Source organism: Lampetra fluviatilis, chromosome 2, assembly GCF_964198595.1.
Source record: "Lampetra fluviatilis chromosome 2, kcLamFluv1.1, whole genome shotgun sequence".
Classification (NCBI taxonomy): Eukaryota; Metazoa; Chordata; class Hyperoartia; order Petromyzontiformes; family Petromyzontidae; genus Lampetra; species Lampetra fluviatilis.
The window spans coordinates 7,156,173-7,172,725 of NC_136276.1; the positions used below are offsets into that span (position 1 = coordinate 7,156,173).

General features: G+C 43.7%; 1 protein-coding gene across 1 annotated transcript; it reads right to left on the bottom strand.

The window, feature by feature from the left end:
- Positions 1–42: 42 nt before the first annotated feature.
- CNBD2 (cyclic nucleotide binding domain containing 2) lies at positions 43–9,433 on the bottom strand. Its single transcript, XM_078865119.1, has 14 exons — positions 9,383–9,433; positions 7,859–8,008; positions 6,938–7,009; positions 6,236–6,399; positions 5,390–5,546; positions 4,621–4,772; positions 4,147–4,285; positions 3,532–3,631; positions 3,316–3,397; positions 2,771–2,900; positions 2,482–2,547; positions 1,755–1,918; positions 1,285–1,434; positions 43–271 (listed from the first exon to the last, which is right to left on the bottom strand). Exons 1-14 carry the CDS (start codon positions 9,431–9,433, stop codon positions 43–45), a joined length of 1,806 nt encoding a protein of 601 aa, XP_078721245.1.
- Between the last annotated feature and the right edge of the window lie 7,120 nt (positions 9,434–16,553).

Here is a 16,553-nt window from a genome sequence, read left to right on the forward strand (position 1 = left end):
GCAGTACGTTCATGTAAGATTAATATATAACAGTAGTATACTCTATCTATAGTTGGGGCCTTTGACGAGTATGCTGTGAATGAGCCTGGGACCGTGTCGTTTTGACCCGGCATCTGGAACCTCTTCAGCTGTTTCCAGTCGCATTTCTCTTCTGCCCCCAGCCTGAGCGGATAGGAGGTCGCCGACAGTGGACCGAGCCATCCACACTCTCTTTCCACTGTCGAGTGGCGAGCCAAGCTCCATTATTCCAGCACTCTCTGCATCCCACTCGCTGCACGCATAATATTTCTTAATTATTTTTCTGCTTGCTTTTAAGAAACATTTTAAAATAGTGTTTTGAATCTGTTTTTAATACACATTTTTTTTGTAAATTGATACACATGAGATATTAGGAGTTAAAATAAAATGCTACTAAACTATAAACCAATTGGAATTTTATCAGGTAAGGCCCACTTGGCTATACAGCTCTTTTTCAGAAGCGATCTGGCCACAAATGATAGCTCAACGAAGTGGCTTATGTGGAAATGTATTGCAGCCAAATACTATAAACGCATGTTTCTAAATGTGGAAAAAAACGAAGACCCGGAGAAAAATTCACACGGCCACGGGGAGGACATGCAAACTCCAATTATCCAGTTGTCAGGGTTGGGAGCGAATCTGCGATCTGTACACCAGGCAAAGTATTTATGCCACCATGCTGCCCAGATACATTAAATTCAGTATTACTGCACCTATTTTGTAAGGCAGCCATTGGTGGATGTTTAATCAAATCAGTAGTTTCGACTTCAGCAATTGAAACTTGCATAAGTCGATGCATGTATGTCTGCTGTGCTTTTTTCATTCTGTACTACTAAGAATCACTTGATAATAAAAAAAAAATCTAAAAAAGATCTGCCCTATAGCAAAACCAATGAACAACTGCTGACTGTTTTGCACAGCCATATTCACAAGCAAACTGGAGGCTCCCTTAATGAGCTGGGTGCCCAGGTTGCCAGTAATTTGACCCTCATGCACTGAATATAAAAGAGTTATGTTAACATGGGATTTTCAATCAAGTCTTAATATTAAAAAAAAATTTGTTTCGTAGAATTCTGGCTGTCAGGCATATAAACATTTTCAAGCCCACAAAACACACATTGAATCACGTGTGTAAAGAATTAATGTTTTTTTTTAAAATAAGTTGTAAGTGGTTCACGCACCCCTGCAGCCGGTAGTCATGCTACCATCATTTATCGTGACCTTGAATAAGCATGAAGTGTCGGAAATGCAAATAAGAGCACTTACGAATACAGATCTTTGTGGCGAGCATCCTCTTTCTTGCTGGCCCTCAGCCTCCAGTCACTTTTACCTCCCTTGGCAGCTGCCCACGCAAGCTCACGCTTGTAGAGCTTCCATTGATTCTGCTCTAAGAATATCTGGCAAAGAGCATCATCCCTAGATACACAGCACACAGGCAGACAGGCCCTTTGTTACTGACAACCCTATTTGTTGGTGATATTGTTTTAGCAACACACTTTAATTTGTATTTCCTCAAACCCTTAACACACAGCACCAATGTATATCTTTGGGTTGGGCACACTGCAAGGTTGCCACCTCTAATGTACAAAAAAATCAGGACATAGCATGCATCGTCTTGAGTGTTATATAACTGTGCAACGAACAAAAACTGACACTTTTACAACTACCTTAAAGAAGAATATAATCTTGGGAAAACCAGGACAGGTGGCCACCCTATGCACAATGTGGCATCTTACTTTGGGTATGGTTCGCTTTGCTTTTTCAACTCCTTCAAGGTGGCGTCGTTCATGAGCTCGCCGAACTTGTCCAGCCTGACACGCAGGACTTTTGCCCCTTGGCTGGTGATCACCATCGGTCGGCCGTCTCTGTGGAACTCCGGAACGAGGAACTGCTTCAAGCCCTGCTGACAAACACGACGCTCTCCGTACATACGGCATTTACAAACCTCGACCTCATTCCTGCCCAAGTGTCTTTTTGGCAATTGATGTCCTCGAATAATGCACCGTAGGTCTTTATTATTACATTGCCTTGTCCAGTGTGGCGTGCATTGTTGAGCTCTGAAACTAATTTATTTTTTTATTCCTGAGTTGATTATCCACGCGAGTGTTTTGTGTATGGAGGAAGAGGTTTAGATGAGGTTTAGGCCTGCATAGTAAAGATTGTGCCTGAGCCATGTTTTGTTATTGTAAATACAATCTGCCTGGGAGTTAATTATGGCCTTGGAAGTAATTTGGGAAGTGTAATGAGACATACCTATTATACATGTTCTTAAAATACTAGAGCATAACTCTTCAGGCATTGCCTGTGGAAAAACAATTGATTGAAGTGATTTCTTAGGTACTCAGTGCAGGATTCTTCCCTCACTTTGCAGTACAAACTAATTGTAAATATATTTTTTTGTGTAAAATCAAAAATTAAACAGAATGTTAACGCGTGGTGGAAATAAACATCTGCCATCCCTACCGTCTCTTTCACGAGCTTTCCGTCTTTCTCCAGGATGTCTTCAAGTACGTTCATGTTGACACCTTTCTGTAAAGTTTTACAGGATTAATGTACAGTAATGATATGAAACAGACCTAATGTGTGTGGGAAAAGGTGTATTTGTTTTCCCCCAAAACAAAGGTCAGGTGCAAATATCATTGTGCTAACAAAATGAATGGATAAACATTGCGTTCGCCCAAGAAAAACACTTGCATTACGCGTGCACCAAGTAGCGAATGCGACAAATTAACTCATCGGTTTCCGTGCTTACAAAGTACTGCCCAGGCCGAATTGCATCCACTCTGATGTAAACAGCTGCCTTGTAGTCATCCAATAATGTAGCAGGTGGCTGGAGGCTGCTGGGGCCATACCCAACACTCTTTAGAGACAACCTTCTGGGTCTGCAAAAAATAAACAGAAGGCCATTACGTTTCTGAGCATCTGCACCTGACAGGTTTAATGCTGGGTTCGTATTAATGGTGTTTGCGTTCACTGTTTTACTTGTCTGTTCAATGACCTGTAACCTTTCAGTGATAACACTGTACTTTAAATTCTCATCACTGCCACTACTTTGTCTTGTCTTGGTGGAGTTTGTGAATGGTCCCTTTATTCTGCAGTAATGTTTGCTTGGGGAGAGGAGGGTGAGAGAAGTTTAAATCTATTTCTTTTTAAGCTTTCACTCCTTTTGATACATTACAATTAAATATCGCCAGCGGCATTTACATGTCACTGGATTTTATCACTCAAAACAACGTGGCATTACACTGAAGAGGTTGGTAAATCTAGAGAACAGGAATATCTTATTAAAAGACTGACTCATCTTCATCTCCAGAACCAGGCTCCTTATACTCATTTCGGTATCCATCCCTCAGCATTGACCTGGTATCCATATAGATATCTGTGGACGTATAGATAAACATGGGAAATAAGTTTTACAGTTAACAAGTTAAGTGAGCAAGACTTTGTTTGACTAATTGTATTTTATCTGACTTTAAAAAGATGCATCATGTAAGTAAACATTAAAATGTGTACCAGCGATGTTCTTCTCCTGTATTTTGACCTGCTGCTGTAGCCAGTCGTGGTAGCTGGGACATGCACTCAGGTCAACTAAACGCAAGACATCGCAGCAGCCCTGAAGAAACAGATGAGAAGGGTGGCAGGGGTGCTTAGGCACAATAGCATCATTCAAATTTGACTGGGCATGTACACTGCTATTAGTTGATAAAATCACATGAATAATAAAAAACAGCCCTTTGTCAATCCACCGCTTGATGAAGGCTTATCCATGCCGTGTAAGTAATGGGGATTATTTAGACAACATTGCTCGGTCAGTGTGGGTTGATAAAGGGGGGACCCAAAGTCCGTTTAGGTTTTCATTTGCCATTGTCAGCTGTAGCCAGGAAATGAACACAACTCATCAGGTTCATAGTGCAGTGTTAATAAATAATATTAACACTGCCCACATGTTAGGGTTTTTATGCTCACTTTTACATAAAGACCATGTACATTTATGTGATAAAGTATATGGCTGTACACAAATGTGATATTGTACGAGATTATATAACAATTTAAGTCACTTATGCTCAAAAAATGACTCGCAATTGTTTCACTGCCAATAAAGATTTGCCCAACCATAAACAACGCTACCTTGATTACAAAGATGATGCTCTTTGTTTCGCTGGTGTCGCCAGTCACCACCTGTCCATGGTTGAACTCCTCGATCTTGCAGTGGTCGGCCATCGTTTCCAGTGATTCGTCCGACCACGTGGAGAAGAGCTCCAACGATCTGCACATGACGAGACCGAAATGCAGCCTACTTACTTACGCTGAATTTGAAACACAATCCATATAATTGACCAAATATTATAAATACACTAATGCAATGGTCTTCAACCGTTTTGGTATGGTAGCCACCACCCACACCCCGTCATCCAGATCACTGATTCTCGTGCCCCCCCCCCAACCATTACAGCGTTAAAAAACGATTTGTTTCATGTTGTGTATTAGTAAGTTTTGTCACGACAAATGATGGCACGGTATAGGTACAGCAGCTCCCCCATCAGTGATGTGTAGCAAGGGATGCATTTTAAAGAAATCTTAAACAAAATGTAAACAAATTACCTAAAAAAGTTGTACCGATACTGAAACTCCTTTCTGAGCTCCTGGTCCAACTTATACGCGAAGAAATCTTCCTTGTCGACGACCAGCAGCTCGGTCTCCTCCATGCACACGATGGTGGCGTTCCTGCTCAGGTCCTTCAGAAGGGCGATCTCCTGTGTTGTAGTGACACAGGATGCTTTGTCAGCACAGGAGAGTGAGGACGACATTCAGGAAGTGCACAGAATAATTCCTTGCATTGACCTTTGTTATTCAATTATGGGGTGGTGGTGGTGCAGTGGACCCTGCGCTGTGCTATAAACCCTGTGACCTGAATTTGATGGATAATATCAGTGGCAAGTAATATCTGCACTGGTCCTGGACACACCCTTCACCAGTGTGGTGAAGTATGGCAAAACAGCCTCCGTGACTGATACAGCACGGGGAGTCTATCCAGTAAATAATGGACAAAGAGCTGTGGACTATACAATTATTTTAAAATGAAATGCTGCATGTTGGCATTATATATCCTAAGAAAATTCTGGTACACGTGTGTGCCATGCTAGACCTTGGCTGCATGTTTAAAGTTGCTTACTACACGTTCCCACAATCCAGAGCGGATTTGTGTTGCTTGCCTCCCACGGTGAATGTCTATCTCGCATCATCATCATTATCATCGCTGACGATTGATGCACATGGCCGCTGACTTCCACGTATTACAATCTTCCTCATGAACAGTTTTTTTCGAACCGGTGGGACAATGTGAGCAGTCGGACGGGCAGACTCGACGAACCCCGAAGCCAGCCCCCTTGCGCAGGAGAATTGGCTCGGGGTCGATGAACGCGCTGCTGCCATCGTTGTCTTTGGTCACGGCCACGAGCCCCGAAAACACGAAGTAAAAGCGCCGCCCGTAGTGGCCCTTTTTAACGATCACGCGCCGCCTTCCAAACCTGCATAGCAATGTTGTGAGGTTAGAACACAGGGTGTGATAAAGAAGCTTAAATCTAGGTTGCACATTTGCTTTATTAACTCATCATGCAAATTGGAGATGTTTTTATGCTATTCGGATGCTAAAAAAACTTTTAGTTATGAACAACCTTCAGTGTGTCACAATAGCGCGTCTCTTGCCAAACCTGATAGAATGAAATAAGAGTATATATTGCACGATATTTAGAAAGTGATGAAACAAATACTTTTATGTTCTTAGCAAACTGTTCATAACCAGGGCCTATTTTCCCACTGAATATTTTCAGGGTCGTTGGTAGGCTAAAGTAGACACGTGACAAGTAACCACAGCCATAGCGAGAGGAATACTGGATGTGATGTGTGCCAGTGGTGGAAATATTTTCCCGGTTTCCAACCTGGAGAGATTTGGCTGAAATGATTCCCTGTTCATAACCAATGTTAAATAATCAAGTTATTTGGCCACAAGCCTTAATTAACCAAACGTTTTTAAACTCCCGCCTGAACAAGAGTTTACTTGCCCACTTGTACAACATTCCACCAAAAAATTGATATTCAATAGTAAATGCATAAGTTCATTATTTGAGTGAAAGCAACAATAATTGAGCTCATGTTATTCGGTCCGAAGGCTCCTGCTGTCGATGCAGGTGTTGTGCAGCCCTGGCAAGGCCCCTACTTTTCGTAGCGAACGACACCGGCCAGCATGAGCTGCAGGTGCGCAGTGTATCGGCGGAAGCTGCTCAGGCCACGCAGCAGCCCTCGCAAGAAGATAACTTCTGTGTCCGAGCGCTCGCCGGGTGGCTTAAGGGCCGCACGCACCGCCTTCTCTGGGAGTGTGAACTGAAACACGAGACAAATACGAAGCAATCCAGAACGACGTGAAAAAAAACTTCGAGTTGAAAAATACAAGGTACAGGAGAATCCTTTTCTGCGACTCTATTACACCTGACTCCTATTATCTGTGGGGAGCTGTAGGGTCTGCAAGACTTCATTATTGATGGCCCTATACTTCATAGTATCCGCAAATGTTTACCTATGGATAAGTGGAGTCAATTTTCAGTATTGGTCCCCCACATTAATGTAATTTAGAGTGATATTGTATTAAACTGTACTTTCAAACATTATAACCATGATTGACAATGTAAATATTCAATTACAGACGTCTAACAGTGACCTTTCCAATAAAACTTAACATTAGGTTGATGTATACTTTTTCATAATCTATGTGCATGCAGTATCACAGTCATGTATGTGTCACTGGTAGCTATTCATTATGGGAAATATTTTTTCCCGTATGTGAGGCCAATTTAAGACAAGTTTAAAGGTAATACTGTAGATGAAAACCTTTGTTAAACACTGCAACATATATCTTACAAACCTCATAAAGACTTTTGAAATTGTTTGGATCAAACAGCAAATCATCTCCAGATACATCTTGCTCTTCAGGTGTCTGGAGAGCCAACAGAAGCCATGGGAAAGAGATGTGGTAACAATCATTAATAACACAATCTACCCGAACTGTTTGTTATTATTTAATATTTTTTAGGGTGGCCATACGTTTTTCACCCTTTGTTAAGTAATTGTGAATCGACCTAGGTATTTCTCATAGCACAGTTCACTAAATCGCGTGTAAACATCTCAGTGTCTACCCTTGTCATGTGCAACGAGCACAGAGGCACTTCGAGAAATGGATGCAACAGTACATAACAGAAGCATTCGAAACAATCACACCTAAGACGTGGATTGTTGAACACCTGGGATTCTCTGAAATCTTAATACGAAGAGTCTTGCCAGCACAGACATGCGGAGGTTAAGAGGTGTGAACAATCAATCTCGGATGATAAAATCCTTATTCCACCAAGTGTTTGTATAGTTTCATCGACCTAGCTAAAATTGGTGTCTCAATATGAATAAATGAATTACACCTTTAGGAGCTCCTTGCACAATTGTTCATGCAACTATGAAAATCTTCCACGCATCACAAGTGCTCTTATGTAAGTTTTGGCACTGTGTATCCATTTATCCATATTTGTTTTTGATTAGGCCACATGGTAGTTTTATGCCATCATTAGTGTTATTAACCCTTGCAAGATGGTCACATTCTCAAATATATGACTTATTCGTGCCAATGTATTGTTTAAAGTCTGACCAATAAAGCTCCTCGCCATTGGCTTAAGACTTTTCAGGACTGATCTTAACATGACGCATAGGACGTTTCGCTCAAACTCATTTGACTTTCGTCAGGTAGTGATACTCGTAAATACCGTATACCTCCCCGTAGAGATCAGTGTATGTATACCTTGTTTATTTTGTAGGCGGATGGCTTTCCTGCACACGACGCATCCACCGCCTCGTACGTGAGCAAGGCACTATTGCTGCTGCGGAAGAGTCGGCACACCTGGGACAGCACACACACCTGGCGTGCCACCTTCCATAGCTGCGTTGCCCGCTGACGCACACACACACACACACAAAACACCGCAGAAACGTTATCACCACACCAACATTCACTGTGTTGTGTTCGATTCCCAGTCACGGTTAAAATCAGTGGCGAGTGATGTCTGAACCGGCCCTCGATCCCGTTCTATACCAACCCACGATGATCAGATTGGTGAAGTATGGTCAAACAACTCTCATGGCCTGGGAAGGCCTTCATTCAGCATTTTATTGATTGCAAATAAGCATTCACTAATGTAGCAGCTGTCCCGCACCAAAAAAAAATCTGAAAACATTCAATAAAAGACAACACTATAATGCGCAGCAATTGCTGGTAAATTTCTAATAATTATTGTAGTAATTTCTACTGTTGCAGTGTGAGTGGCTATCTGTCATTCACCTCCGAAAGGAATGGAAAACGAACATATTGTGTGAAACAAGTGAATATCATCAACTGGAAAGCATAACTTCATTCAAAAGAAGCATCGCTGTGTTTGATTAGTTATGTTTACTTTTTGGCAATGCTGTGTATGTAACGAATGTATTTAACATGTCCCGCATTATCAACATTAAACACTTTACATTCTTATTTAAAGCTTTCGTGACTGCAGGGATTCATATTATTTATGATTTTATTGTTTCCCTTCTACGTGATTTTACCGAAAGAACCAATAATCAGAGGTGTGGACTCGAGTCATGTGACTTGGACTCGAGTCAGACTCGAGTCATGAATTTGATGACTTGCGACTCGACTTGGACTTGCATAACAATGACTTTGTCCCACCTATGAGATGTGGACTCGAGTCATGTGACTTGGACTCGAGTCAGACTCGAGTCATGAATTTGATGACTTGCGACTCGACTTGGACTTGCATAACAATGACTTTGTCCCACCTCTGCCAATAATATTAAACACGTTATACAGGTAGGAACAATGTTCCACACTGCCCACCAGGTAGGAGTTGTCTGGCTGTCGTGCACGAATGCGCTGTCCAACCAAGTTCCTACCTGCCCACTCCGAAGGAACGTGTTTTAATGTTTCCGATAAATGAGGATATTATGAAATATATTGCGGAAAATCAAACATATGCACAAAAAATATCAACGCTAACAACAAATATTGTGCCAGGAAGGCTGTTATTTTTGACATTTAACGACTCGTCATGAAACGACCGACAGTTAAAAGTATTTTATCTTGTCCACCAAGTTATTAGAAATAACATTTAACTTGTAAATTCAACACGAGACTTTATCATCCACAAACATGCAAAGTGGCGTATTGTATGTCTAGTTTTTTTTTTATTTTCTTTTAACCGATCTACGTGACTTTACCGAAAGACACAAATAATATGAGTAAGTCTATTTTTAGTTTTAATGTATACTATACCTTGCTGTGCTCTTGCTCAAGTACAACAGGGCCACGCCTGAGCTTCAACATCAATGCTGATATTCAACACACGGTTTAAGTCCTCGGTAATGTCCGTTTTCTAGCGTCCAAGGAGAATTAAAGTCCTGGCTTGCTCAGTTTAAATATATTCTAAACTCCGAACGCCACACACAACCGCTTCGCAGTGACAAAAGATGTGTTGTCTACTACTAGCGGTACAACACAGCAGTGTGTAAAACGTACTTGTGCTAACACAAACACTGTGGCGGTCGGTCGTCACAGTGAAACCCCTTAGATTCAACAAAGAAAACAGATTTAATTGACTAGAGACGCATTAATCATTAACGGACCGCAGCGAGTGTGCGCCGTGCGATTTGTCACGGATTTATTTTTACAGCAAATACGAAAAAGGTTAACTCTAGGTTTTACTGCCGAGGCGGGTAATAAAACATTACCATAACCCAACACATTTATGTACACTTAGCCAAATACATAATCATCCTTGCTATGTCTGTTCTCATGTTATGCGGAGGGAGAAACATGGGAAGAAGGCATTATTGTTGTCTACTTATTAACTTGCAACTTATATTCTCCACAACAAAGCCAATTATTGTTTTGATGTCGACCGAATACAAACTGGGAAATAAGAATAGTGTTCATGAAGAGGTATATACTGCATATATAATTGCAGTACTCATCCGTTTATTTATATTAAGCTATCCCCCTCGTTTTGTGTTAGCAATGTTCGACTATTGCATCTAAAAGTAACGCAGTTCGGTTTTAATGTTTTTTTATAGAATTTTTTTTATAAAATAACACCGAGCGAATAGAGCACTATACTGACAATTACGAAATTATTTAAGAGGTCTAAATCACAATGCCAAGCATATGCTGCTGTTTGCTTCTCAATGTTGTAATTTAATGAACGAAACACGCAGTGTACTCTCAGTGATTGTAAAATAATGCACGTATAAAGGACATCTTAAACGATTTATAACGGAACTGATGTATACAAAAAAATATAATAAAGTCTGGCTGGAATAACATTACGGTATTTAGTCAAGAAAGCGGCATTTTACATTATGACAGTGAAAACGGTCCTATTGATATTCACAATTGACAGTTGTACAGAATGGAAGCTAGACCAATGTTTTGGTCCAACGAAATATTTTATTGTGAACTAGTGTAATTGCCCGTCACATGATAGGTTCACAAAAAATATTTAATTAATTTATTGAATACAAAAAATGCTCTACATGTCACATTTGGTGTATATTTTTGGAGAAAATGTATTATTCTTGTCACAAAGTAATACTAAGTTACCATTTTAATAATAAGCCTTTTATGAAAAAAAAAACATTTAAAATGGCATGAAAATCCACGCAGCCTACCCATCATTACACACAAGGTACATAGTGTCAGGCGTTAGGCACATATGGGGCCGTCCATAAATTACGTCACGCACCTGGGGGGGGGGGGGGGTCAGACATTTGTGACAATGCGTGACGAGGGGGGGGGATTAATGTGACGTCACATCAAAATGCGCAACTTTAAATAAATATATAAATATTTTTACAACACTAATTGCTATAACAACACTCCTACAACATCAGAGTGCAGCGCCACATTAAATACGCACTACATGACAATAGTTTAAAGCGATTTGAAGCATGTTTTATTTTCAAAATGGAAATATGACGTCATATTTGAGGGGGGTCTGACTTTTTGTGACGCCGTGTGACGATGGGGGGGGGGGGGGTAAAAATCGTCCAAAATCGCGTGACGTCATTTATGGACGGCCCCTATCACCAAAACTATATGTATCATTTGCACTGGCCAACTCACTTAGAGTAACAGCTTAAAGTTCAACTTTATCATTAGGACATGCCTCGGCTTTGATGATACTAATAATAACGATCTTTGCATTTGTATGGTGCTTAAATGCATCGACATTTCAAAGTGCTTTGAGCTGGAATACAGCCAGAAACCCACGCCAACAATTTCCCAAGCTCTGTGATCTGCCAGTAGTGGGACATGCCATGTATACTGTAGTCCCAATTGACTAATGATGATACTCAAGAGTTGTGATCAGCTAATCGGGAATCATTTCGTAATACGATCTGTAAACTAATATGTAAAATCGAACTCAACAACATATTTTGATTTAAAGCTTTCGTGACTGCAGGGATTCATATTCTTGGTTATTTCGGTAAAGTCACGAAGAAAAAAAATAGAAAACAATAAAATATTTTTTATTTATTTTACTATTTCCCTTCTACGTGACTTTACCGAAAGAACCAAGAATATCAACAATATATATTTTTAGATTTGTAAAACCCTTTCTTTTTATCGTGTTACGTCAATCTGATATGATTGACACGTGCAACCACAACGCATTGTTCTGAGCCAGAACCTTTCCAGAGCATGCGGCTGCAGCGTTAAACCCTCCATCATCTGCAGCAGCACATCTTGACTTGCATCAACATGCAGAATGGCTTGAATATGACTGTTTTACTGCAGCAGTACTGTCCTCAGCACCACTACGTTATATAAGTCTGAAACTACTGCTGCTGTTCTAAGAATTCCGTCACTGGGGAAAGAATCTCAACATTAGAGTCTCAACAGAGCGCCTTCTCCACAGATGCTGGCAGGCCGATTTCTGATTAATGATGTAGCACTCATTGAGTCACTCCTGTTACAAACGTACGGCGGTCAAGTCGCCTCTTCTCTCGCGACTATCATGGAACATTTCCGATGAACTTCACCTATTGATTCCTCCACCCGTGCTGAGAGCTGGGTCTACAGAATGACTGTTTTCCCCATCCATACTGTGTTCAACAAATCACACTGCAGGTCAAACCACTTCTCTTTCTGTTTCTCTCTTGGCACTGCTCAGTAAACATTAACTTATCAAGATTCAAGAGTGTTATGCTAATGTAACAGAACATCGAACTGACTTTAGAACGAACCAATATTTTGCGTGACTGTCCCTGGTGGTCGAGTGTCCACCCCTTCTAGGGACTACACGTGTCTGCCCCCTAGTGGTCACTCTTGTACACTACTACACGTGTCTGCCCCATAGTGGTCACCCTTGTACACTACTACACATGTGTGCTCCCCAGTGTGCACTCTTGTACACTACTACACGTGTCTGCCCCCTAGTGGTCACCCTTGTACACTACTACACGTGTCTGCCCCCTAGTGTTTACCCTTGTACACTACTACACATGTGTGCTCCCCAGTGTTCACTCTTGTACACTACTACACGTGTCTGCCCCCTAGTGGTCACCCTTGTACACTACTACACATGTGTGCTCCCCAGTGTTCACTCTTGTACACTACTACACGTGACTGCCCCTAGTGTTCACCCTTGTACATTACTACACGTGACTGCCCCCTAGTCCACTACTACACGTGTCTGCCCCCTAGTGTTCACCCTTGTACACTACTACACGTGTCTGACCCCTAGTCCACTACTACACGTGTCTGCCCCCTAGTGTTCACCCTTGTACACTACTACACGTGTCTGCCCCCCTAGTGTTCACCCTTGTACACTACTACACGTGTCTGCCCCCTAGTGGTCACTCTTGTACACTACTACACGTGTCTGCCCCCCTAGTGTTCACCCTTGTACACTACTACACGTGTCTGCCCCCTAGTGTTCACCCTTGTACACTACTACACGTGTCTGCCCCCCTAGTGTTCACCCTAGTCCACTACTACACGTGTCTGCCCCCTAGTGTTCACCCTTGTACACTACTACACGTGTCTGACCCCTAGTCCACTACTACACGTGTCTGCCCCCTAGTGTTCACCCTTGTACACTACTACACGTGTCTGCCCCCCTAGTGTTCACCCTTGTACACTACTACACGTGTCTGCCCCCCTAGTGTTCACCCTTGTACACTACTACACGTGTCTGCCCCCTAGTGTTCACCCTTGTACACTACTACACGTGTCTGCCTCCTAGTGGTCACTCTTGTACACTACTACACGTGTCTGCCCCCCTAGTGTTCACCCTTGTACACTACTACACGTGTCTGCCCCCTAGTGTTCACCCTTGTACACTACTACACGTGTCTGCCCCCTAGTGGTCACTCTTGTACACTACTACACGTGTCGCCCCCTAGTGCGTTCACCCTTGTACACTACTACACGTGTCTGCCCCCTAGTGTTCACCCTTGTACACTACTACACGTGTCTGCCCCCTAGTGGTCACTCTTGTACACTACTGCACGTGACTGCTCCCTAGTGTGTTCACCCTTGTACACTACTACACGTGTCTGCCCCCTTGTACACTACTACACGTGTCTGACCCCTAGTGTTCACCCTTGTACACTACTACACGTGTCTGACCCCTAGTGTTCACCCTTGTACACTATTGCACGTGGGCTGCCCCCTAGTGTTCACCCTAGTCCACTACTACACGTGTCTGACCCCTAGTGGTCACCCTTGTATACTACTACACGTGTCTGCCCCCTAGTGTTCACCCTTGTACACTACTACACATGTGTGCTCCCCAGTGTTCACTCTTGTACACTACTACACGTGTCTGCCCCCTAGTGGTCACCCTTGTACACTACTACACATGTGTGCTCCCCAGTGTGCACTCTTGTACACTACTACACGTGTCTGCCCCCTAGTGGTCACCCTTGTACACTACTACACGTGTCTGCCCCCTAGTGTTTACCCTTGTACACTACTACACATGTGTGCTCCCCAGTGTTCACTCTTGTACACTACTACACGTGTCTGCCCCCTAGTGGTCACCCTTGAACACTACTACACATGTGTGCTCCCCAGTGCTCACTCTTGTACACTACTACACGTGACTGCCCCTAGTGTTCACCCTTGTACATTACTACACGTGACTGCCCCCTAGTCCACTACTACACGTGTCTGCCCCCTAGTGTTCACCCTTGTACACTACTACACGTGTCTGACCCCTAGTCCACTACTACACGTGTCTGCCCCCTAGTGTTCACCCTTGTACATTACTACACGTGTCTGCCCCCCTAGTGTTCACCCTTGTACACTACTACACGTGTCTGCCCCCTAGTGGTCACTCTTGTACACTACTACACGTGTCTGCCCCCCTAGTGTTCACCCTTGTACACTACTACACGTGTCTGCCCCCTAGTGTTCACCCTTGTACACTACTACACGTGTCTGCCTCCTAGTGGTCACTCTTGTACACTACTACACGTGTCTGCCCCCCTAGTGTTCACCCTTGTACACTACTACACGTGTCTGCCCCCTAGTGTTCACCCTTGTACACTACTACACGTGTCTGCCCCCTAGTGGTCACTCTTGTACACTACTACACGTGTCTCCCCCTAGTGTGTTCACCCTTGTACACTACTACACGTGTCTGCCCCCTAGTGTTCACCCTTGTACACTACTACACGTGTCTGCCCCCTAGTGGTCACTCTTGTACACTACTGCACGTGACTGCCCCTAGTGTGTTCACCCTTGTACACTACTACACGTGTCTGCCCCCTTGTACACTACTACACGTGTCTGACCCCTAGTGTTCATCCTTGTACACTACTACACGTGTCTGACCCCTAGTGTTCACCCTTGTACAATATTACACGTGGGCTGCCCCCTAGTGTTCACCCTAGTCCACTACTACACGTGTCTGACCCCTAGTGGTCACCCTTGTATACTACTACACGTGTCTGCCCCCTAGTGTTCACCCTTGTACACTACTACACATGTGTGCTCCCCAGTGTTCACTCTTGTACACTACTACACGTGTCTGCCCCCTAGTGGTCACCCTTGTACACTACTACACGTGTCTGCCCCCTAGTGGTCACCCTTGTACACTACTACACATGTGTGCTCCCCAGTGTTCACTCTTGTACACTACTACACGTGTCTGCCCCCTAGTGGTCACCCTTGTACACTACTACACGTGTCTGCCCCCTAGTGTTCACCCTTGTACACTACTACACATGTGTGCTCCCCAGTGTTCACTCTTGTACACTACTACACGTGACTGCCCCTAGTGTTCACTCTTGTACACTACTACACGTGACTGCCCCTAGTGTTCACTCTTGTACACTACTACACGTGTCTGCCCCATAGTGTTCACTCTTGTACACTACTACACGTGTCTGCCCCCCAGTGTTCACTCTTGTACACTACTACACGTGTCTGCCCCATAGTGTTCACTCTTGTACACTACTACACGTGTCTGCCCCCTAGTGTTCACTCTTGTACACTACTACACGTGTCTGCCCCATAGTGTTCACTCTTGTACACTACTACACGTGTCTGCCCCCTAGTGTTCACTCTTGTACACTACTACACGTGTCTGCCCCATAGTGTTCACTCTTGTACACTACTACACGTGTCTGCCCCCTAGTGTTCACTCTTGTACACTACTACACGTGTCTGCCCCCTAGTGTTCACTCTTGTACACTACTACACGTGTCTGCCCCCTAGTGTTCACTCTTGTACACTACTACACGTGTCTGCCCCCTAGTGTTCACTCTTGTACACTACTACACGTGTCTGCCCCCTAGTGTTCACTCTTGTACACTACTGCACGTGTCTGCCCCCTAGTGTTCACTCTTGTACACTACTACACGTGTCTGAACCCCTAGTGTTCACTCTTGTATACTACTACACGTGGGCTGCCCCCTAGTGTTCACCCTAGTACACTACTACACGTGTCTGAACCCCTAGTGATCACCCTTGTACACTACTACACGTGGCTGCCCCCTAGTGTTCACTCTTGTACACTACTACACGTGTCTGCCCCCTAGTGTTCACCCTTGTACACTACTACACGTGTCTGTCACCTAGTGTTCACTCTTGTACACTACTACACGTGTCTGCCCCCTAGTGGTCACCCTTGTACACTACTACACGTGTCTGCCCCCTAGTGGTCACTCTTGTACACCACTACACGTGTCTGCCCCCTAGTGGTCACTCTTGTACACCCCTACACGTGTCTGCCCCCTAGTGGTCACTCTTGTACACCCCTACACGTGTCTGCCCCCTAGTGGTCACCCTTGTACACTACAACACGTGTCTGTCCCCTAGTGGTTACTCTTGTACACCACTACACGTGTCTGCCCCCTCGTGTTCACTCCGGTGCGCTGCACGTGGTTGTGGCCGCTCTAGTCGCACGGTGATGACGCGTTGGGGGTGGGGTGGGGGG

Excerpts from the sequence above, each read along its gene's own strand:
- CNBD2 (XM_078865119.1), bottom strand. The coding sequence starts at position 9,433 with ATGTTGAAGCTCAGGCGTGGCCCTGTTGTACTTGAGCAAGAGCACAGC. Across the intron at positions 6,400-6,937 it reads ATTTCAAAAGTCTTTATGAG|TTCACACTCCCAGAGAAGGC; the intron begins GTTTGTAAGATA and ends CTCGTGTTTCAG. Across the intron at positions 2,901-3,315 it reads GGTTCTGGAGATGAAGATGA|ACCCAGAAGGTTGTCTCTAA; the intron begins GTCAGTCTTTTA and ends TATTTTTTGCAG.